Consider the following 23,819-nt stretch of genomic DNA (forward strand, 5'->3'; position numbering starts at 1 on the left):
TTTTCCCCAATTCCTCCTTTAAACCCCGCCCGCGCAGGGCGTGGGGGTCGCTCCCCACGGTGAGGCACACCCGCGTCCTCGCTGGGGCGTGGGAGGAGGCGTCCTGCCTCCTAGGCTCGGGTTTTGCACTGCAGCGAGGCCGGCAGGGGAAGCGCAAGGGCAAGGCTGGGGGTTCTGTTTGGAAGATCTGGTTCATTTTCCTGCACAAGCTTCCCCTTGGCAAACAGACTTTTCCCTCGTCTGCTCGAAAGGATGACCTAAAGGTGGAGAAATGAGTCTCAACTGAAAAGGTCTCAACATCGTCAGAAAGCTTTGGGCAAAAACTTCAGAAATAGTACAATTCCACCACCAAACGATGGCGTTGTCACTGCTTGCCCCTGAACGGCTGTAGTTGTAGAAGACATTTGGTTAGTCAGCCCAAGAACCACTAAAGTTTTGGGTTGAGATAATGCCAGTTAACGGTAACATTTATGGTGCTGCGGCACAAAGCGTTTCAACATCTCATCTTCCCACATCAAAGCAAGGCTTGAAGGTGGAGGGAAGAAAAAAAAAAAAGAGAGATGGATACTCGCTGAAACAGTTTGAAATGCTATCTTCGAAAATTCAAATGTGCAAGTTCTGTCTCTCAGCTTTGCCCATTACTTAAATCTCTTGCTCTGCTACACCAATAGAAAAAGCAAGCCAGTGAAAATACAGGTACAGAAAAATAAAACAACCTACACAAAATGTAGAGTTACAGTACAGAAGAACTGTAAAACACTGCTAAAAGGCTCAAACATGTATTTCATAAGTAAAAATTATGGGCCACCCTCTCTCTAAGCTGAAGAGATTGAACACACAGTCCACTAACAGAAAGATATAAAATAAGTCGGGGCTCTCCTATTCTTCAGCTCCCCAGCTCTGGCATTTGCATTGAAAGGTTCTGCAACAGGACCAGTCACCAGGACCAAAGTTCATCTTTCTAAAAAGGAAAGGGGAGATGCCTCCTCGCCAGGTACTTCCGTGGCAGGTTTCCCAGAGTACGGCCAACCCTTACAGCTCACGGGTTATTTTAACATGCTCCCTATTTGCCCTATTTCTAAACTGGAAATCTGGGGACAGGATTACACCTAGCTGTCCTGGTTTTGGCTGGGATAGAGTTAATTTTCTTCCTAGTAGCAGGCATTGTGCTGTGTTTTGGATTTAGTAGGAGAAGAATGTTGATAACATGCTGATGTTTTTAGCTGTTGCTAAGTACTGCTTATGCTAGTCAAGGACTTTTCAGCTTCCCATGCTCTGCCAGGTGCACAAGAAACTGGGAGGGGGCACAGCCAGAATAGTTGATCCAAACTGCCCAAAGGGCTATTCCATACCATATGACATCATGCTCAGTATATAAACTGGGGGAGGGGGGTTGGCCGGGGAGCAGCGATCGCTGCTCGGGAACTGTCTGGGTATCGGTGGGCGGGTGGTGAGCAATTGCATTGTGCATCACTTGCTTTGTATATTATTATTACTTTTATTATAATATTGTTGTTATTATTTTACTTTATTTTATTTCAATTATTAAACTGTTCTTATCTCAACCCAGGAGTGTTTCTCACTCTTACTCCTCCAATTCTCTCCCCCATCCCATCGGGGCAGGGGGAGTGAGCGAGCGGCTGTGTGGTGCTTAGTTGCTGGCTGGGGCTAAACCACGACACCAGCCCAAACCCTGCCTTGGGCATTATAGAAGCCCCTTTAGATAGTCATTGACATAGAAGAGTAATATAGACCCATGTCCAGGGAGAAACACCTCCTGAGGGTTTCTTCAGCCTCTCTCTAGAAAGCTGGAGGCACCCGGCCCCCAACAAGTAGGCCAGGCCTATTTCTTTACCCTCCTTTCCCAACGTTTCGCTCTCCTTCATGTGCCCCGTGGCTCCACCGCATTCTGCTGTGCCGTGCAGCTTCGGCATCTCTCTCGTAAACAACTAGACTGTGTTCATGCATAGTAGTGCAAAACTAAGCATGCTGCAAACTTCATCAGCCTTATAATCCTGTTAACCTTACTCTCTCTCTTGCTCTGTCCGCTTGCTGTCTTAGATCTATACTTAGACTGTAAGCTCCTCTACTCCGAGACTGAATCCTGGTGGACTTTAAAGCACAGCATGCGCTTAGAGCTGCATAATCTGCTCGGAAGGTAACGTGCTTTGCTCTGAGCACGAAGGCGCTCACACGGAGAACAGCAGCTGTTTAGCTTTGCACAAGGAACACAGACAAGACACCATCGCTCTCACTGATACATTGTCAGGAAGGGAATAATTATTTAAAGCAAAAACCAACTCTGGAAGAAGAATAAATGGCAATAGCCAGCCATGAAAAAACATCAAGATCAAAAGTAGATTTGTAACCAGCACCACAATGAATTTCTAGAACAGTGCTCTAGCAGGTGTACAGCTAAAAATGCATCCAGGCAGCTCCTTTGCAGATGGGCTGGTTTTCTGTAGGCAGGATCAGAGAAGGCAGCCCTTTCTTTTTAATAAAAAGTGAATATATCTGGAAATAGTAAGACCTGAATCAGAGTGCTACTTCCACCACAGAGCTGACTCTAAACCCCAAAGCTGTAAATCCCCAAGTGCCACAATTGTGCCTTTCCCAAATGAGAAGACATAGACTGGTAAGATCATGTGATGCAAGAGGTGAAAAAACATGTGAAATACAATCCCTTCAAAGTGCACAAAGTCATTAGACTTTTGGAAATTTACCCTGTAACATCAACAAACCTCCAAAATACAGTGACTAACTTCTGCTCACTGATCCTATTTGCTATATGCCCACCTACTGCATTCCTAATTTGACAGAAAACTAATACTTTGTATTCTCTTTATGGCAAGTAAAAAGCTGATCATCCAGCCTGCACTTTAAACTAGTCTCAGAACAAGAAGTCTAGTAACCACCAAATTCCAAATGGTTTCTTTGGTCATGGGGTTTTCATTCAATCTCAGCTGAATTCTCACTTGCACAGGATCAGAGGCAGTAAAACATTTATGGAAATGACACATCTGCACAGCACCATCTTTAGTTGACTATTTCAGAAAAAAGGCAACAAAGAACTTGCAGCACTAACAGATTTAGTTTCATACTTACTTTAATCTCAAGTGCTATTTATTTGCTCTTGGAGCTTCTATACATTTGTGTACCCATACTGTATCCCACGCAGCTGCAGACCGAGGACTCCTAACATCAGTTTGCAGAGGTGCTGCCAGCAGCGACCAAAGATTTTCTGTCTGGGCATATATGCTCAGCAGATGTGCCCCCATACCCTTCTCTACTCACCTTATTATAATCCTTACCACCAGGACTTTCTCATCTTCTAGCAGGGTCTCTTCCTCATGTTGCCCTATGCATTCGGCATCACCCCAGCCTCAGGATTGCTGCTCTGCTCACCCCTGGGTCTGTGTCCTGCCCCAAGCCCGTGATGACGGAGTTCCCCCTTCGCAGCTGCAGGTAGCTGCAAGCCACTCGGTCACAGACCGTACCTACGCTTGCAGGCAGCTCCCCACTGCTTGGGGAAACCTCTGCAACAAGCAGTCAGGGGTAGTGAGACAGCTGCTTTTCACTGGTTTGCATATATAGAAACCACTGGTTGGAAAACTCCACGGGAAAATCCTATCGCCCCCCTCAAGTCTTGCTGAGGTACCTATTTTATTCACTGATAAATCAAACTCTAATTTTGGTCAGCTTTTTTTTTTTTTAATAAGGGAATTCACAAACAGCCAAACATTTCACCAGCAGTACTCGGTCACTTTACTTTCAGAATCCATTGATTTGTTTTCTATTGTAACATTACCAATTACAACATTTAAAACAAAGAAGGAGCTCAAGTTCTTTACAAAGACTTACATTTCAAGAATGAAACCATTCATTGTCTGAAGTGCCAGTTTGATAAACACGTACGTAATTGCAATGGAAATAACTTGGCAAGATGAGTTCAGTGCCACTGACAGTTTTTCAAACACTTTTTGAAACTGGTTCGAGCAATCCAAAACCATTTGTATCTGTAGCCATGCCTTGTAATAACAATTACGTTCAACTGCACCTACTGGAAGAGTAAGACCTAGGACTTATGTTTCAAACTTGGGATCTAAAACAATGAAAAAATGCAGAACACCTCTAAAAATGGTTGAAACAAAGACTTGCTGATAAAATCCTTTTTTATTTCTGAGTACAAGAAAAATGTACAGCTAATCTAATTTAGCATATAATACCCTCAGCTCTGTGTCTAGGAAATTAAAAGAGACTCCCATTTAGCAAAACAAAAGCTATACAAATCCAAAAACACCAAGATCTGAATCCCTCTGCTCACTCACTGCTGTCTTGCCACCTTTTCCATTACTTTCTTCCTATTGACCTTGCCTCTTCTTGGCACTCTCACATACAGACAGGGGTGTACTGCTTTAGCCATGAAAAACTCCTAGTGACAACAGAAATGGGTGCTAACTTACAGTTAACTTTAATTCTTTTATTAGTTAATTTGCAGCTATGAATAACTAAGAGTTACATCTGGTATTCTTTTTTAGTGTTGCAAACTCTGGCCCAAATCTTATTTATTTACCTAAAAAATAACCTGGCTCAGAAGAATATTCTGCCAAATTGTATATTCGTTTACCCAGGATGAAAACTCAGTATGTGCCATAACTTTAAATAGGAAAATTTCTACCATGTATCCAACCTTCCTTGGATCCAAGGATCCTTGGATACCTCACGGTGAGCTTGTTGAACAGTAATTCTGAAAAGAGCAGAGTTCCTAACAGAATACCAGTCTCGAGTTTAGTGGTGCAAATGATCTCTGTATCAAAGGATGCAAACATCCCTGATTACAGAAGGTACTTTTTTTTTTTTTTTTTAAATGCTGGACAAAAAGACTTCAGGAGTTGGGTGATCCTGTAAAATAGATCACTAGTACCTAAATAATATTTCTTACACCATTATGTCATCAAGACTACTGAAGTTTATTATTTCTCAAACTCGGTAGACTATGGGTAAGTTTTCCATATTAAAAGCAGCAAAAATTAAGACTCACAGGAGCTTTTAATTAAAAATCATCATATCCAACAGCTAAAATAACTGCTTCTCAGAAAAATAAAATGCATTAAAACCTTATTTGTCTGCTACAATAGAATTTTAAGAAAAAAATACCTCAAATGTACAACTGTTCAAGTACAGCCAGTGTGCAATTAAATTAGTTAGAAAACATAATTTAATAGTGCTTTGTTTCAAAATATACATAATACTGAAGAATACTTAAAACCAAGAAACCGAATATTTACCAAGTTTCGAACAGAGTTTCATCAAAATGAGGTAAATCGATGTCACCTGCCATTGAGCTTGGTGCTGAAATGGAGAACAGGTCTTCAAGGATATCTTCCCTTGTAGGACTTTCAAAAGTAAGATTCTTCATGCTGGGTTTGCTTATTGTATGAAGTTCTGAATTACTGTCCTTTACAGGACTGTAATAATTGTGGTCCTCGCTTGTCATTGCCGCACGTGGCACACTGCTCTTCTCATCAGATGCCGTTGTTGCAACACTGCTATCTACCATTTCCATATACATGCATTCATCTTCACTTTTTGGAGCCTCTAAGGAAGCAACAGTTGAAGTAGAGGACAGTAATTCTGCCAGTATTTCATCACTGTTACTATGGCTAGTGCACCCTGATACGGAGTTCGCATTAAATTCAGATTCATTATCTGCGACATCAATCTGATACTGCAGTTCCCTTAAAAAGCTCTGCAAAAATTCACTGTCATTGTGAGATTCAGTCTGTGATGGGGTGCTTACATCTCCACTCACAGCTTTTTCACGTTTCATCTGTTCCCCTGCTAGCCTATCCAGTGAAGCCAACTTCTTCTTTTTAGCATTAAGTTTTTTTAACAGTTTCAGGCGAAGTTTTTTTGTTTTGTCACTATCTGACTCTTCTGCCTTCCCAGAGTTACAGCTAGGTGAATGGAACTGAGTCACTTTACCTGAGGTACCTGACGTACTTCCTGACTTATTCCAAGTTGGACCTTCAATAGTGGCATGACTTGCTTTTGGAAGACGAGTGCTTTGAGAAAATCCTTTGGAATTTGATAAAGGATGAGTATTATTACTCTGAGGAACCACTGACTTCGGGGTCTCAGTTGTTTTGTTTGTACCTCTGCTTTGAAATCCACCAAAGTTACTTGCTCCCTTAACTGGCAACCACACTTCACTTATTTTTTGCATTGAGGGAGTTTTGCAACTTCTCTCATTCTTGAGAGCTGAGGCACTTGAAGGCATAAAAGAAGTATTCTTGCTTAATAATTTCTTTACCCAGCTTCCTACAAATCCTCTTTTTTGGTCTTTGTGTGAAGGCTGAAAGGAATTATTGGCAGCAGCAGAATTGGCAACCTGAGAATTAACTACAATTTTGCTTGCATCTTTCAAGTCAGGTGATTTTTGCTTAATATTCTCTGCTGGTGACAACTTCTTGTTTAGCTGTAGTTCTGAATTTAATCCATGTTCTCTGTTAGGTAAATTAGTTCTGTCATCTGTTCTTTGAGCAAGCAATGAGCCAGATGGGTCAGGGGAGCGGTTTTTGGGCACAGGAGGAGTAATATTTGCTGGGTGCAATTCTAGAGGCAAGCAAATGCTGGAATTTTGATATAATGTGCGCTTGTTGTTCACAGCTAGACTAGTTCCAGCAAACTCTCCTGTATACGGAGTGTTAGGTGAAAAAGCTAATTCCCCCTGTTGTGGTGTGCCCATTTCAACAAGGTTATTTCCCACCGTCTGTCCATTCGACAGCGATTTACCTTCTGAGTCAACTTGAATTTCTTCAAGCATCAGTGTTACAAGATCATTACGTGCCAGATTTTCTAAACCATGATGAACGCTACTTTCATCCTCAGCTACCTGCTGCTGTTTCTCAACTGGAGTTCTCACAGAATCCTCTTTGCAATGTTCTGCAGGTATTTTGTCTACAGTGTTATCAAAACCACAATGCAACACTGGGGAATTTGACTGTACATTATCAAGAGGAAAATCTTCAGTATTTTTACTCTGGAACTGTGAATTCAGTTCTTCTGGCACATGGGATGTTTTCTTTTCCCAGATAGCAATATGAATCTCTGAAGAAGGAACTTCAAATCTTTTATGTCTCTTGCAATATGGACCCTTTAAATCATCACATTCAAGCCAAGTTCCTGAAAAATAAACAGCAATCAGTGTAGAGACTCAAAGGCTTTTAAAATTGAAGTCACTATCCTCAGACACTTGTCAAATACTTTTATTAACCCATTCCCCTGGCAAGCAGAAAATAAAGGGTTTTTTTTTTCCCCTCCATTCTTTATTACATCTGAGAAAACTGGGAGATTTCCACTGTAAAAAGATTACACACAAGAAGAATTTGCAGCAATATTATTACAGGTCAGAGTAGGTCAGCCAAAAAACAAAGCTAAGTTTTTTTTGTCTGAGCTAATGATGCTGACATCTTGTCTGAAAATACCCACACAGGTCTGAAAGAAGAACCACCTCTCAAATTAAGTTTCTCTGCCTTTTCATTGCCTGGGTGGGAGGCACAGGGGTTTAAGAGAAACTGCTCATTTCATTAATCTGCCTTATCATCTGCAAATTGTTCACACATCATAAGCAAATATTTTACAGCTTTAAGAATTTAAAAAATAGATATATATGACGTATAGGATGTTCCTAATTAGGTGCTTCCCAGTTGCTTCCTCTTCCTATTCCTTCTTAAACTCTAACAGTATGATTTAGACAACTTTCATGTTGTCAGAACACTTAAGAGTGCACTCCATTCTCTCTACAGAAGCATGAGAATCAAAATACCAACTTTTCATCGTCTCTGATTATGGAGTTCCCACCAATGGTACAACCATCATACCATTAGTAATGGTTCTAACATGGGTTTGTGCCTTCCACCCCTCTGATGCAGTGAAGTTCAGAAATGAAAAGAAACTTCATTAATGCTCATAGTTCCATAGGTTCCCTCACTTCCAGCCAAGAATGGATTAATAACTGGCTTCAAAATAACCAATACCATTTGTCCATGAGACTGTATTTTTTAACGTTATAGAAAGTTATGAAAGGAAACAACTCTATCCAAATAACTTTTGCCAGTGAGTACAGTGTAGAACAGAACACTGCTGAACAAATCAGCTAAACCAAACTGAAACCTTCACCCCGAATAAGAAAGTTCCCACAATTATTCACAGAATTTAAATTTGAAGTTTAGAATACAGACAAAAGAAATCCCTGTTATTATATATGGACCATTGAGACTATTGCAGTAACCCAACAAACAGTATTTGATGTAGTCTCATGAAGTATTATAATAGAATTTATGGTTCTTACCATCAGGATTCAAAGACCAGGTTATGAAGTGCTTCTTATCTGTTTGATACTGAACAATAGCAGTTATTTGGTAAGTGTCATCTTCAAACCGAAATGAATAGTTCTTCAGGTTGTTATGTGGCAAGCCTTCTATGAAATGTAACATTAATATTGAGGGTACTCTAATAAAGAAACAATAAAGAACCAGTGTATTACAACAAAATAGTTGCAAAAATTCCTAATGAAAAATCACAAGTAAGGTATCTCAAAGAGTATGTAGTCCTGCCTGTACTATTCTACTTCCACACTGGACTCTTCAGATTGCACAGTAGTCAAGGGACAAGAATACCCTAACTAAGTATTCCATTTTGTTATAGATGAGGGGAAAAAACCCCCAGCACCACATCAGGGATTTTGGGAGTGGGGAAAAGGTAAGAAAAAAAAAAGAGACCGTGCCATAACCACAGTAGGAAGGGACACTGTTCCCAAGGCAAACTACTAAACAGGTGATCAGACAACAGTTTTATCCACCAAAGGCAGGGGTTGTGGAAAGGCTGACACTGGATATCAGTTATCTATATTTACCACTTGTTAGTAAGTATTTATGACCTGGCTCAAACACATGTGCTGGTCAGCATGCTAAACACTGCTCTGTGTTTCATGTTTATTAGACACTATTTGCCATTTCAGCATTTGAGAATGATCTAAAATCTTAAGCAGTGAGTATTTATCAGAGTTGAAAGTTTAGAATCTCTGTAAACCAAAGACAATAGTTTGGTTTTGAAAGTGATATGTTCAATAAATGACATGCCAGAATTTTATGTATTATATTTTCAAGTTCACATATTCAAACTTACTTTTCCAAGATCATCTGTCTTCTTTGAGATCTATCACTACAGTTATTACATGGTCCAACATGAATAGCATTAAGTGGATGCCAATCAGGGATTACATTTGTGAATGTTGTCAGTGTTTTCCTAAATCTGCATGGACACACACACACACACACAAAAAAAAAAAAAAAAAAAAAAAAAAAAAAAAAAAAAAAAAAAAAGTTGAGTTGCTGATCAGAACACAATAAATATACACACTTTACCAGGAGAAAAAAAGTTAGAAAAAGGTTATGACAAAGTCAAATTCTATTCTTATTCAGGCCATTTGTGTGAATTCCACTGTGACTGCATCACATCCAAGTCAGCACTGAATTCGGTTCTGCCAAACAGTATCAGTCACCATTTGTTCTCAGCAGCTCTGTGGCCTTCAGTTTCACATTATTTGCTCTTTCTCCCTTAGCACGTTATCTCTGTTTCTTTTGCAACAAGACAGAGCTTGTACCAGGATCCACATAACTGACTAGCTAATACAGAATCTCAAGGAGAGAAAGAAGTGGTAACAAATTACCTCAGAACCCATGTTACACAATGTTTTGTTTTCAAAAACCAGTACATTCAGAGCTGAGATTACACTGAGGTTATATTGAATGAAAATACAATGTACAGGATATTAAAGTGCAATAACACAGTTTATTAATTCATTAGCCACAGGAAGGACTTCCTTTATTTTCAAGCTAACCTAGATTTTTCAACTTTTTAAAAAAAACACAGCATGTAACAACAGCTCTTGAACACATTCTATTAACCACGACTACACATTAGCTGGCAGTGTAAGATAGCATTAATCTCATCTCACTGGGGGATCTAGAATTTTATTGTATAAACCTAAGAGAGTGGAGAGAAACAGGTATTTTTCAAGCAAAATGAGCTGTCTTCTAAAGGTGTCTCTTTTTCTGCTGACCCTAAAAGGAGCCTGGATGACTAGCTTGTACCTGCAGCTACACAGAACTAAATCAATTCTCAAGAAATTACTTCCCTGTAATACTATTCTAAAATAGATATATTATGTGAGCGAATCTCTAATTCTCTGTAATCCAAATGAATATTACAGATATTCTTCAACAGCAAAAGTGTACCAGGCGTATATTCTTTAGAACTGCAACAATTTGTATACTCTCAGCAACATATTAGAGTGAGCACGGCCAGGGATTCACACAGTTACCTATCATTTCTTTCTTAATTCAGTGAGAACGTGGTTTCCTAACACATTACACAGCAGCAAACTATTTGTAAATGCTAGCCTAAAAAACTGGATCATGCAAAACCTCACCAACAAGCTTAAGCTGTACCAAACCTGGAGATATGAAGAAAAAATCAACTATTATATGCAGATTTAGAAAGGTAAGATAAAACAATTATATAGAAGCTACTTAAATAAAAACCTCACCGATCTTGGTATTTGTAGCCACAATATGCACATTCAAACTTCCATGAAAATGAATACAAGAACAGTTTCTCAGCTTGTTGATCCTGTTTTAAGAGTAGAGGGAGTGCAAACACTGGACTCTCCTTCTTACCTTCAAAGATAGGGCAGAAAAAAAAAAAGTCACTGAATATTTGAAATCAGCTTTCAGTACTTCAAAAAGGAAGATGATGAGATTACTGCTATGATTTTAATTCCAGTTATCCCTTAAAGGTGGTATTTCTAGTCCTCACAACAAAGGGATTGATCCATGTTATTAGGTTGTTATCAATGACAATTTCATGACCACAGCACAGTTACAAAGACAAGAATATGCTCTCTAAAACTTCAAAACCAGTCAAGGGACAAAACAGCTGATCACACTGTAAAGTATATGTATGTCACTAATAAAAACAAATGTATTTGCAAGCTGTCTTGTATGCATACATACATACATATTTTTAGGTACTGACGCACAAGGCTTTATGTCTAGCGTTTCCTGAACGTAAATACTGAAGATGCTGCACTAATTACTTACCCAATTCACACTTAAGCTGAGGCTGTAGCTGTGTGAACATTCCGTTTCTGATTTCATTGAGATGAGATTCTGCTTTTGGAAGAACATCTACAGAAAAAAACATATATGCCTTCATGTATTGGTGTAACAGCTCCATCCTTTCACATGCATATGCACCCTTAACATGCACTCATTCTCTGCAAACTGATGCCTTTCATGTTGACCTATACTTGCCTAAAACAGTTGGTAAAATAGCCGATGCTTTGCATTAATTGATTTGAAGATCAGAGAATAATTTACAGAAGTTATACACATTTTACTGCAGTCTGCTAACCACAAACTACTTGACCTGACTTAAATTATGGCTAAAAGTGTGTACTAACAGCTAGATAGTCACTACATTTCAGGATAATGTAACCAGACATTACAAACCCTGGTGATTCAGAGATTAACAGTAGATTTTTAAGATCAAAGGCACAAAAATTTGCTTACATGCTTTCTACTGATGTTATACAATTAGTAATAAAACATCTAAATGTGTTGTTCCAGATTAAATACTAATTTCTTAAGTCAGCCTTTAAAACAGTAAAAATAATTTTTTAGAAGTGTACTTTACATATCTTAGTATGTATTTTAAATTTGCAAGTTACGTTGTTTATTCACAAACACAGCCTTTAAGCACAAGCAAGAATATAACTTCTACTACACAATCGTGATCATAATTTGCACAAATTAAAGGAAGGATTTAGAACAGCTGTTGAAACTATTTATTACTTATAAAAATCTATGTGTATAAAAAGGTAAAAAGACATTTCTTGCAGCAGTATTGCTTTTGATTGTTTTTAAAAACAACCATATGTAAAAGACGCTGAAAAACTACACAGAAGGGCAGAATAAATACTCCACAACAACGCTCTTCATCCAATACCCTCTCCACTGCTGCCCAAATAAACTAATTTGTTTTTCAGCAATTCCTGGAAATGAAGAGGTTTACGTTATCTCAAATGACACTATATTCCAACATCTAACATCCCCATTTAAGTGCTCTTGCACACCAGAGCTCCTTTGCAAACAGCAAAATGGAAGGGAAAGAAACAGATCTCAGACAGGTTCTGTGATGGTAGAGGGCTTCCAGGTTGTCCTGGTTTTGGGTGGGATAGAGTTAATTTTTTTTCCCAGTAGCAGGCATAGTGCTGTGTTTTGGATTTAATATGAGAATAATGTTGATAACACTCTGATGTTTTAGTTGTTGCTAAGTAGTGCTTATACTGGTCAAGGACTTTTCAGCTTCCCATGCTCTGCCAGGTGCACAAGAAGCTGGGAGGGGGCACAGCCAGGACAGCTGACCTACACTGCCCAAAGGGCTATTCCATACCATATGATGTCATGCTCAGTATATAGGCTGGGGGGAGTTGGCCAGGGAGCAGTGATTGCTGCTTGGGGACTGGTTGGGCGTTGGTCAGTGGGTGGTGAGTAGTTGCATCACTTGTTTTTCCTGGGTTTTGTTTCTCCCTCTCTCTCCTGTTGTTTTAATTTTCATTACAATTTATTATTTTTATTTTATTTTAATTATTAAACTGTTCTTATCTCAACCTATGAAATTTCTTACTTCTCCTCTTCAGATTCTCTCTTCCATCCCACCAGGGGGGAGGGTGGGCGAGCAGCTGTGTGGTGCTTGGTTGTCGACTGGGGCTAAACCACAACACAGGTAATAGCTGAAAACCTAAAATCAAGCAGCCTGACTTTCTGGCAAGCAGAGTATATGAACTACTTCAGAATCTTTTAGGATTTTCTTTTTTCCCCTCTGTAAAATAGTATGTTTTCTCTGCCACAAGGTGGATTAAACCAGTTTTGATACACCTATTATTTTTCCCAGGAAAGACATGATATTCTTCAAGTTATATAATTCTGTTCTCAGACTACAGTCTATATATTCAAACACACACTTTTCCTGGAATGTCTACTGGAAAAAAAAAAAAAAATCATGAAAGGTATGGGCTAACCAGAGATCTGTATTAATTCTCTAACAGATGATCTCTTCGAAGTTCAGACTTATGACATCAATGGGTCAGTTCAAGGGGACTAAGAAAAAGAGATCTTAGTTTAAGAGTCTTAAACTGAATCCACAGTACAGAAAATGATCAAAGGCCGTACTAGTAGATTACAGTGACACATCCTCCTCTGACTCCAGCTGTGCTGCCTGGAAGGTTGCCCCCAGCTGCCCATCACTGCCCCTGTGCTTGGAGGTTACAGTGCTCGAACCTGTTAACCGCACATGTAAGTACTCACTAACCCTGGCCAGACAAGAAGAACCAAGTTAATGTGTTTGACTAATTTTGACTGGAACAGGTTAGGAAGCACTATCATCCACAGCACAGCTCACAGACCTCAGGGGAAGTGCTCCTTCAGTGAGCGCGGCTGGAGCCAGAACAGAACACATGTTCCCAGCTTTACTATTTTTGGTGTGACAAGGCAAGCGCCCATTTCTGCAAGGATATAAACCACAACAGGAATTATTTTGAAGATTAAGATTAGAGCAGCATCCTAACATGTTAACCAACAGAGGGAAAGGAAACAAAGTAAGGCTCAATTACATAAACAATTCACAAATTTGCTATGTGGGATATGACAAAAAAATTCAAGAGATGCTTAGTGTTTGATGCTTTCAAAGTGTGCACGTTTGCCCCAAGAAAAACAATTTCAGAGGTTACCAGGATTCTGCTAGATAAAGCACACTACTCTGCAAATTCATGGTAATGAGTTGTAACTCATTCTTTTGTGATCTTGAAATAGAACAGAGGCATATTTAAGTACACTGTACTAAATTCCACATATTTGGAGCAGATCAAATCAGTCTGAATATGGAGAAACACCAGCTAAATTTACTCACCTTTTACTTTACTCCTTTTACAGGTATTCAGAAGCATAGTTGCCTGATTATATTTTGTTATGAGTTTCTGGAGTAAACATTTTCCATCATTATATTCTTCTGCTAGAGCAAATTTTAATGTTTCTAAGTGTACCAGTGCTGACAAAATACAATCTAACCAACAAAGATTATGCATGTTTCTCCACTGAAGACATAAATCTGTGTTATTAGTGGAACCTTTATCATCTTTGAGCAAAATTTCAGATGTTGTTGAGCAAAGTTCAGGATTTGGCAAGAGTTGTGCTCTGGGACTAGAAGTCTTAGGAGGACTTTCTTGATAGCTGTTGGTGTTGGCGGTTGTTTCAAAATCCACCTTTTGGATGCAGGACTCCACATTGCTACTTGGTTTTTGCTGGTCATTTTGTAACACATCGTGTAGGCTTGACTTGGGAATACATAAACTATTCAGATGGGATTTGACAACAGGGTCTCTATTAATAGTGTGCTCAACATTTACCACATTATTAGTTCTTGCTTTTTTTGGATGTGATTCAACAGGAGAAAAGTCACTGATGTCACACAGTTTCCTTTTCTTATGAGTAGACGGAACTTGATGATTTTCTGAATCAGCAGAAGTAATTATGCTGCTTAGTGGTTTATAACCAAGTGGGTAGATACACTAAAGGAAAGAAAGAAAGTTACAGTGAAACCTACAAAACAATTTCAGGTGAACAAGAGCTAAAAAAAAAAGTACAAACCACACTCTTAAAATGGAATGCAGAACTTCTGTAAAGTGATATTTTAATGAAATCAATACATAAATTCAACATACGTATGACAGGAAGGGTGTTTTATCCAACCACTGTCTTATAAGCAATTGTGAAGGAAATATATCAGTAGCGGTAATCAACACTACTTTTCCAGTAAATACTTCCAACCCCCAATTTTGCTAAGGAGAGTCCTCTTCTCTTATTCTGCTAAATCCACTCCTTTAGGGTACAGATTTGGCATCATCATCTTGTACCTGAGAGACTATTGGTGCCAAAACTGGCAGGGTATCTTTCAGGCTAGCCCAAAGCATTACACCAGGTGTTGGTAGGGTGTTACATATATAGCTATTCTGCAACCAGTATATAGTCAAATCTACTATCACCAATCTCCAGAACAATACTATGTTTATTTAAAAGTGGGGAGGGATGGGAGAAGCAACTCAGAGGCCCATATCTAGTCTAGTGTCTACCTACTAATTTAAGGGCACCAGTCCATATGGGATAGCTATACCCTCCCCACATATGTGAGCAGTAGAGAAGGGAGAGGCAACAAAATCACAACTCAAATATTAAGCAGCACAGAAATCCAGCTAAGGTTAAACTTAAAAGGGAACAACAAAAAAAAAAGGGAAAAAAAAAAAAAGAAAAACTTTGTAATTATAATTACAAACCTACTTGCATTACCTAGACTTAAAGAAGAGCAAATGGGAGACTCACATCTGCAAGAGTCGTGTATTAGTTACACGATCATCACATTTTCACCTTGTATTCCGATTCATACAAAGATTTATTTAGCACCATTTGTGTTCCCCTGCTACATAGGCAAAACTCTCCTTTATTCATTTTAATCTACTCTTTTTAATTCTTTAGGGTAGCTAGCTGCGCCTAAACACTGCAGGTACACAGGGTAGTTATGTTTTTGTCTATATACAGGCAAACATCATCCAGCATATGGACTCAAAGGGATCCTATTTCAACAGTCTGCTTACAACCAATAAATTCTTGAACTTAACGAGGTATAACTGCTGAAGGTAAAGGCCTCTACACAACCAAATGAAACTGTTAATTAGTGTAATACCTGAGGATTTTCACAAAGAAAAATGGACTCTTGAAAATTAATGCGGTAAGTCCGTAAAACTTGGATCTGGCCCTTCTCTTTGCAGACTGGACAATATTCATGTGCAGTTGTTTCCACAGGATTACAGTTCTATAAAAAAAAAAAAAAAAAAAGGTGGAAAGAAAAAGGAGCATAAACTTATGTATTTCATCTATTATCCCAAGGTAAGACATACATACATACCAAGATAGAAAACCAATGTGCAACTTCTAAATATAATACCTAATACAATATAAAAAAGTAAACTAGATTTTTAAAAAAATATTTAAAAGATATATATTTGTACTGTAGAATGTTCTAAATAAATTTATCTTTTGATTTAAATATTCAAATATTTAATAAGGTATCTTTAATAACACAATTATGCAACATTTTGTACTTGAACTAAACCAAAGGACACTTATTGCCAGGGAACACAAGCTCAGATCTTTGAAAGACAAATCAATTTTCATAGGAATGCAAACAGTTGTAAAAATAGTGCCAATAAAAAAAATCATAGGCACAGATTTACTTAGAATAATCTTTCGCCATTGTTATAGATTTCCGTGGAAAATAATTTTAAGATTTTTTTTTTAAATTAAGACCAATTAAAAATCTCTCAAAGCAGAGAAAAATATGAACTTTGCACACATGTAAAACAAGTTTCAACTGACTTTTCCCAAATACCCCACCATGTGGAGTGTCGATTTCCCTATACCAGTCCCTTCTCCAATCACTTGCAAACCATTTGTAGTCTTCTGGGTATCCATCATTCTGAGCCACTGGCTAATTTATGTCACTTGTAACAATGTCATGACCACTAAGGATTTTTCAAAGACTCCTGAAAAATAAGAAGTGAATAAAACAATTAAAGAAAAATTAGATTAAATTTGGGGAAAAAAAATATACCAACAATAATGCAGCCTGTATTTTCTGTGAGAATGAATTCAGAACAGTATTTTCTTAACTGAAAATACTTATTTTCTAGTGCAGATTATGAACTCAAAACTTTAAGTCACAAAATAGATTTAACAGCTTTAGGCCCTGAATTTGCAAAGGTTTTTGGTTTTTGCACTCTACAAGGTCTAACATATTTTTCAAGTGCACTATACTTTGCAGAAATGTAGATGTCTTCCCTGGGCATCTCAGCTTACTGCATCGAACCCTCAGAAAGAACGAACTTGTTTAAAAATGTCTACAATAAGATCCCATACAATTATAGATGGCTGCTGAGGAACATCAAAAAAACCAAGCAACCAAAAAAACCCCACTGTTGCATCTTTCAAAACAGTGAATTGAGTGCATAATAAACTATTAAAAGTTTGTCCTTTTTTAAGGATAACAATTTTTAACTACAGACGGGCATCCTGCTGTTACTGTCACTTCTAGGAAGGTTCTCCTAATGTTATTTTTAAAATGTTATAGACTTCCTAGAAAACTAAAGCTCTTCTGCAGTGTCATTACTATATAACTCTACTGCATATTTTACAAGTGACAGTGAATATTCTATTTCAAATAATTTCTCAAATTCAGGGCCAAATTTTGCCTCTCACATGTCACACATACACATCTGTGGAGTACTTCAATATGAACCAGAAGGCAGCTCCTTAAGTCCATTCCTTCACTGGCACTGAGGCTAACTACACCTTGAATCAGCCAGAAAAACACAGAGTTTTAGAACTACAAGGACTACAAGCTCCTGCTGACTTCAAATGGAACTAACTAGAATAAATACATATCTCTTTAAGACACAGGAGGAAGTTAAGGTAAATTGAATTGCAAAGTCATCAATGTAGTATCTTTCCTTTAGCCACAACTGTTCTCTTTTCATTACTTCCACTGAATAACATCCTTTCCCACACCATGATGTCCTTTCAACCCCTTCCTACACTACAGCACTAACTCAGATTACAGTTCCTTTCAAAAAAAGAAATTTCCCAAGGCATTCTTGGAGACCCGTGCAAATAGCACTTCAACCCAAAACCATTTATAACACTGCGTAAAGAGAGACCCTACAGAACTGGATGGAATGCTAGAAACCAACAGAACATGGAAAAAAAAAAGCGCGCGGTAGGAAAATGTAACAACTCATTTCAAATCAGCCCTCAATGGCAACTTTAAGAGAGAATCAAAATGAGATGACGGTGTGTCCTATTGACACTTTCAATGTGTTCTGCAGCACTTTTCAGAATTACCGGGCTGCAGCATGTAAAGACGGTATACCCTGACTTATAAAACTAATGGTTGTAATGGAATGTAAGAACGTAAAAATATCAACCCACGTGCCTTAGAACACATGATTAGTTTTCAAAGTAGAGTTGGAAGGTGTACAAGAAACAGCATGGTCCTGGGCTCACTCAAGGTAAAAATTAATGAATTAGCTCAAAGTCTACAAGCTTCTTGGACTATAAAGGAAAGGCAAGCTCTCCAATTTTTCACACAGTGGCAACAGCACTATCACACTGTGACTCAACTCTATTATCATGTATTTAGTCTAGCCAGGAACTTGATTTTTTTTTTTTTTTTTAATACAAGTTGTGCAGATATCAATCACACTAAAACACATAACTTTACTCGCCATGCTATAGCTAGTAAGAAAATGTCTCTAACTTGTTCAGGGGACTTTTAGCCAATTCCTTGGCCTGAAGCAGTCTCAGCTGTCCAGAATAAATGAAATACATAGATCACATGACTGGAACTCTAGGCAATTTCTCACCACATAAATACAACACACACTCAAAAAGGTTTGTAACACTAACAACCTGCAGGTTATTCCTCTTAAAGCATGCCTTGGTTTTATAAAACATATTTATTTCTTTGCAAGTCCCTGTTTTCCCTGTCATCCCTCTCAAAAGGAAAGCAAGGGTTTTTTTCAGTTTTTCAGTTCTCTGCTACTTCTGCTCTTCTTTTTAAAGCTTAAATACCGTTCTGAGATGTACAATACCTCCCCCAACTATAATCACCCAGCAATAGTACTATAGCACTAGAGTCCAGAACTTTCATTGCACTTATGAATATAATAAACATTAAAAAAAAATTATTAATTGTCCTTTGATTTCAAAGACATAAACACAACAGCAAATAAAACAGGTCTGCCAGTACAAGATACACAGAGTGGTACCAAGTGGCCTGCCTGTACATTTCAGTATTTGTAACACTACAGCAAGTAATTAGTGATCTTTGCACAACGTAAAAAAATTAGGCATAAGATCAACAGTTGCCAAGAAAGATGGCCAATTAAAAGACTGCTGTATCAAGTACTGAAACAACCCATTGTAGCAACGTGTAATATCCACATTACAGATGGGAAAGTATACAGAAATGCACTTTCAAGCTTACTGGGTCATGTTTTAAACATCTATGCTACTTTCCTTCTTTTATCCTGGATACTTGAAAAATGTAATGCAAAATATGCTATGGACCTGGTATAATTATTAAGGCTATGGTTATGCTTCCTTGAGTAGATGAGTTGATCTAATGGCTTGCTGCTGCAGAATAGGGAGGTCTCTCTTCTCTCCCTCCGCCTTCCTTGACAGCTCACATTCTGCTATTCTAGTGAGTTAAACTGGCCTATAAAAAGGTCTGATGAGCTACAGAGCTGACAGGGCAGAAGACAGAAAACAAGGAAGAGGTGAAGGATTGGGGAGATATGGGTTAGATGGCTAAGGCATTGGCTGGATGGCCACATCCAGAGTTGTGGTCAACAGCTCAATATCCCAGGTAGAAACCAGTAAATGAGTGGTGTCCCTCAGGGGTCCGTACTGGGACCAGTACTGTTTAATATCTTCATCAATGACATAGTGGGATCGAGTCCACCCTCAGCAAGTTTGCAGACAACACAAAGCTGAGTGCTGCGGCTGACACACCTGAGGGACAGGATACCATCCAGAGGGACCTGGACAGGCTAGAGAGGTGGGCCCATGCAAACCTCATCAGGTTCACAAGGCCAGGGTCCTGCACCTGGGTCAGGGCAACCCCCAGTATCAATACAGGCTGGGGGATGAAGGGATTGAGAGCAGCCCTGCGGAGAAGGACTAAGGGGTACTGATGGGTGAAAAGCTGGAAGTGAGCTACCAACGTGCTCTTGCAGCCCAGAAAGCCAACCGTATCCTGGGCTGCATCAAAAGAAGCATGGCCAGCAGGTCAAGGGAGGTTATTCTGCCCCTCTGCTCTGCTCTGGTGAGATCCCACCCGCGGTACTGTGTCCAGCCCTCAGCACAGGAAAGACATGGACCCGTTGGATTGGGTCCAGAGGACGGTCGTGAAAATGATCAGAGGGCTGGAGCACCTCTCCTGTGAAGAAAGGCTGAGAGAGTTGGGGTTGTTCAGCTTGGAGAAGAGAAGGCTCCGGGGAGACCTTATTGTGACCTTTCAGTACTTAAAGGGGGCTTATAAGATGGAGACACTTTTTACCAGGGCTTGTAGCGACAGAATAAGGTGCAACGGTTTTAAACTGAAAGAGGGTACGTTTAGATTGGACATAAGGAAGAAATTTTTTTCCAGTGAGGGTGGTGAGACACTGGAACAGGTTACCCAGAGAAGCTGTGGATGCCCCATCACTGGAAGTGTTCAAAGTCAGGTTGGACAGCGCTTTGAGCAACACGATCTAGTGGAAGATGTCCCTGCCCACAGCAGGGGGGTTGAAATGAGATGATCTTTAGAGATCCCTTCTCACCCAAACCATTGCATGATTCTATGGTAAAAGGGACCTGGACCTTTTGGTAGCAGCGAGCTGTACCTTGTGAAACAGTACCTTATAAATAAAAATCAGTTACAAACTGCAGTAGGCAGATAACAGAACACTGATTACATTACAGTGAACATCTCCTCTTTGTTTAAATGCTAAAGGGACACTTAAAAATGCCCTTCCTGTAAATCACCTTACAAGTCTTCTCTCCTTCCTCAAGGGGATATTGAAGAGATGAGAAGAAACAAACAAAAGTCAGAGAAAAAAAAAAAGTCAAAAAAATTTCCACTGCATTGTTACCTATCCATTCTTTATATGAGAAGAAATCAAGAGTATTAAGTTTGTTCTTTATCTGCGGTCATAACTATAAATATTAAAAAGTATTTTTATTTAAAAAAAAAAAAAAACAACCAAGCCATTCTGGCCACAAAACGTAGAGCAACAGTACAAGACATCGTTCCTGTCAAAAAGTAACTCTCTACAGTGCAGCCTGTAAGCACTGGGCAGAATTGCAAATCTCCCTTACGTGGAAGCAAACACAAATTCCTTTCCTGCAAAAAGCCTAACACAGGCTAAGGCAAATAAAGATAAAACTGATGAAGCTGTAAAATAAACTAGCGTGCAATGTTATTACTCCGCTGTTCTAAAAGTTTCTTCTACAGTCAGACTTCTCTTTAACCTCCTCATGTTAAAGGCTTTGATAGGTGTACAACGAGGGACAGAGACTACGTCAGTCCTGAAAAAAAATGTGAGTTAGTGTGGGCAAAAATACAGCCTAAACTAGTGCAGTTTATTATAGCTGCAGCTAAGAGATGCAAGATTTCAGGAATGGCCTTAGCGTAGGCAGAGCCTCAGTCTCCGAGCCAAGGCAGCAAAAATGAGGGGCACAGGGGTGGGATGCCAGCTAACCTGCTGCCAGGGCCGTGCCGGCCCAGCGTGCTGGTCACTGCCCTTCCTTCAACACCAAAAGCTGCTCAAGCTGTTTCAGATAAACCTATGGTTAAACAGCCTCCCTGATTTTTTTAATTCCCATCCAGAATGATCCAGATGCCATGGAAGGTCTGGAGAAGCAAAAAGTGTTTAAGGAGCTAATTGTTAGAACATAAAAAAGCTGTGCAAGGGGAACACATGTACGTACACGCATGCACTAGTGCCTCACCAAGCTCATCTTTTATTAAACAGCGCTTCCAGCCAGCGTTACCCGGGCAGAGACAACGGGCGCCCTAACGCACAGCTACTGACGTGAAATACTCAGTCGGCATTTAGAAACCCCCAAGGCAACCGCTCCGCCGCAGCCCCCGGAACGGGCACCCCCGCCGCCGCCGCCTGCCAGGGGGCTCGGCATCGCCCGCCGAGCGCCGCGCACGCCGGGCCCGGCCCCCCGGGTCCCCGGCCCCCCGGGCCGCCCGTGGCGGGGACAGGCGGCACGGCCCGAGCCCCGCTCTCACCTGCTGGCTGCTGCCGCCGCCGCTCCCGGCGTCGCGCTCCCCGGCGCCCCGCGAAGCACCCGAGGCCCGGGGCCGAGGCCGCTCGCTCTCCCGCCGGCCGCCTCCCCTCAGCGGCCCTTCCCGCCCGCCCCGCCCCCGCCGCACGTGCGCCTGGCGGGCGCAGGCGCGGCCGTTACCGGCCGGCCCTCGCCTCGGGGCGGCCGGCGGCGTCAAGCGCGGCCCGCGCGGCTGCTGCGCAGCTTCCGGCGCGTCCCCGCCGCCATGCCGGCCCGCCCCGCCCCGCCCCGCCCCGCCCCGCTCCCGGCAGGCAGCGGGGGCGGAGCCGCCGCCGGGCGGCGGGCGGGAGCGGGGTTGCGCGGCGGCGGTGCGAGCGGCGCCTGAGGTACATCTCCCCTCCCTCCTGCCCTTCCTCCTCGCTCCCTGGCGCGGAGCGGTGGGAGGGGACGGTGCGGGCCGCGGCCCGCTCGCCTCCGCGGGGGCCGGCCCTGCGAGGAGCTGAGCGGCACAGCGCTCCCCTCCGCCGCCTCCCCGGGCGCCCGAGCAAGGAGGGGGCCCGCACCTGCTCCTCCCGCCGCCAGCCGCAGGGGCGAGGCGCGGCAGGCGGGCCCGTTGCAGCGCGCTGACGGGAGGTGGCAGCCCTGCCTGCCGCAGGCCTGCGGCCCCCGTGGCCCGCAGCGCCCGCCCCGGGAACGGGAGGGACGGCGCTGCCGCCTCACAGCCGCGTCGCTCCTGGCGGTGCCTTTGCACGTTGCTCGGGACAGGGAGTTGAGGGTTAACCTGCAATTCACCGAACACCTGCTTAAAATCACGCCCAGGTTGTGGTTTAACCGTGTCCGAGGTTCGGTACCTCGGGTCTTGTCTTTCTCCTAGCACCGAGACGCTGGTTCTGCCAGTCCCCTTCTACCGAAGTGCTGCGGTGATGTTCAGGCTCCCTTTTGAAAATCTCCTAAGCAGCCTCGAGTTCGCCTTGCAGTCGTTTTCGGAGGTTTCAGTCTCAAGAGGTTGAGGTGATGTGGGGCTCTGCACTAGCAGTCTCAGGCTGAAATAGCCCGAGTGTGCGATGCTAGCTTTTGAATCCATACTGGCCCCTTTTCCTCAAGCGTGAGCTGCAAGGAGCTCAACAGCAGCGGCATTTAGGTCAATGCTCTGCTTCAGTTACATCAAGAATGCTGTCAGCGTGGACCAAGCCAGCCCGGTCCCTGGGGCTGGAGGATGGAATGAGTTGGGAAATTGTTCTAGTGATAGCACGAAAATGCCTTCTTATTGCCTGCCGCTGCTTTGCTGGCACCTTACTCTTGGTTGCATTTTTTAAAAGTGTTTAGCATTGTCTGATTTACATTGTGAAATAATCTGTTAGTATGATGGCTCCATTGTAGCATCTGTAATCTAGATTTTTGCTGTAGTTATGCATTTAATTTGTACAGCAGTGTTTTGAAGTTTGAGGGTGTTTTGCTCTGTCGGAGGAAGTTGTTTGCCTGACCGGAGAGAGGTTGTAATGAAACTTGGTAATAATTTTGTGATGAGTGCTTTTTTTAGATTGATCTTGGGTTTTGATTCATTAGTGCTTTCATTGTGGAGAATATATTTTTTCTGTGCGCTTTCCATCAGGAGTGTAAAGTGCTTTTGGGTATGTTGGGTAGGAGAAGGAACTGACTGGCTGGCTCTACAGCCATTGAGACTGGTGTTTCTACATGCATATCAAATGCAGTGTGTGTGTATTTCATCTCTCTTTTGGTTGCTCTGTTTGGCTGTTAAAACTGGGCAAATAATGCAATCCACTGGATAATGTCGTTAAGTAGTTTCAT

The 23,819-nt window shown here is 41.2% G+C and overlaps 1 protein-coding gene across 3 annotated transcripts; it reads right to left on the reverse strand.

Annotated features, from left to right (window-relative positions):
• Positions 1-190: 190 nt before the first annotated feature.
• USPL1 (ubiquitin specific peptidase like 1) lies at positions 191-22,034 on the reverse strand. Of its 3 annotated transcripts, XM_075727661.1 has the most exons (10): positions 22,015-22,034; positions 16,554-16,720; positions 15,862-15,990; positions 14,035-14,692; positions 11,166-11,252; positions 10,613-10,742; positions 9,190-9,315; positions 8,354-8,514; positions 5,289-7,185; positions 191-525 (listed from the first exon to the last, which is right to left on the reverse strand). In XM_075727661.1, exons 2-10 carry the CDS (start codon positions 16,650-16,652, stop codon positions 456-458), a joined length of 3,357 nt encoding a protein of 1,118 aa, XP_075583776.1. In that variant the 5' UTR covers positions 16,653-16,720; positions 22,015-22,034; the 3' UTR covers positions 191-455. The 3 variants fall into 3 exon arrangements, with proteins under 3 accessions (XP_075583776.1, XP_075583778.1, XP_075583777.1); XM_075727663.1 differs by lacking the exon at positions 22,015-22,034 and having other exon boundaries at positions 16,625-16,660; XM_075727662.1 differs by lacking the exon at positions 191-525 and having other exon boundaries at positions 3,732-7,185.
• Positions 22,035-23,819: the final 1,785 nt, after the last annotated feature.

This window comes from Pelecanus crispus, chromosome 1 (genome assembly GCF_030463565.1).
Source record: "Pelecanus crispus isolate bPelCri1 chromosome 1, bPelCri1.pri, whole genome shotgun sequence".
Taxonomy (NCBI): domain Eukaryota; kingdom Metazoa; phylum Chordata; class Aves; order Pelecaniformes; family Pelecanidae; genus Pelecanus; species Pelecanus crispus.

Bases quoted from the DNA above. Each gene is read 5' to 3' on its own strand.
- USPL1 (XM_075727661.1), bottom strand. From the start codon at position 16,652: ATGATGGATACCCAGAAGACTACAAATGGTTTGCAAGTGATTGGAGAA. The intron at 14,693-15,861 runs GTATTACACTAA...TCTTTCCTTTAG, and splicing joins TTCTTTGTGAAAATCCTCAG to TGTATCTACCCACTTGGTTA. The intron at 7,186-8,353 runs GTAAGAACCATA...TTTATTTTTCAG, and splicing joins CTGGTCTTTGAATCCTGATG to GAACTTGGCTTGAATGTGAT.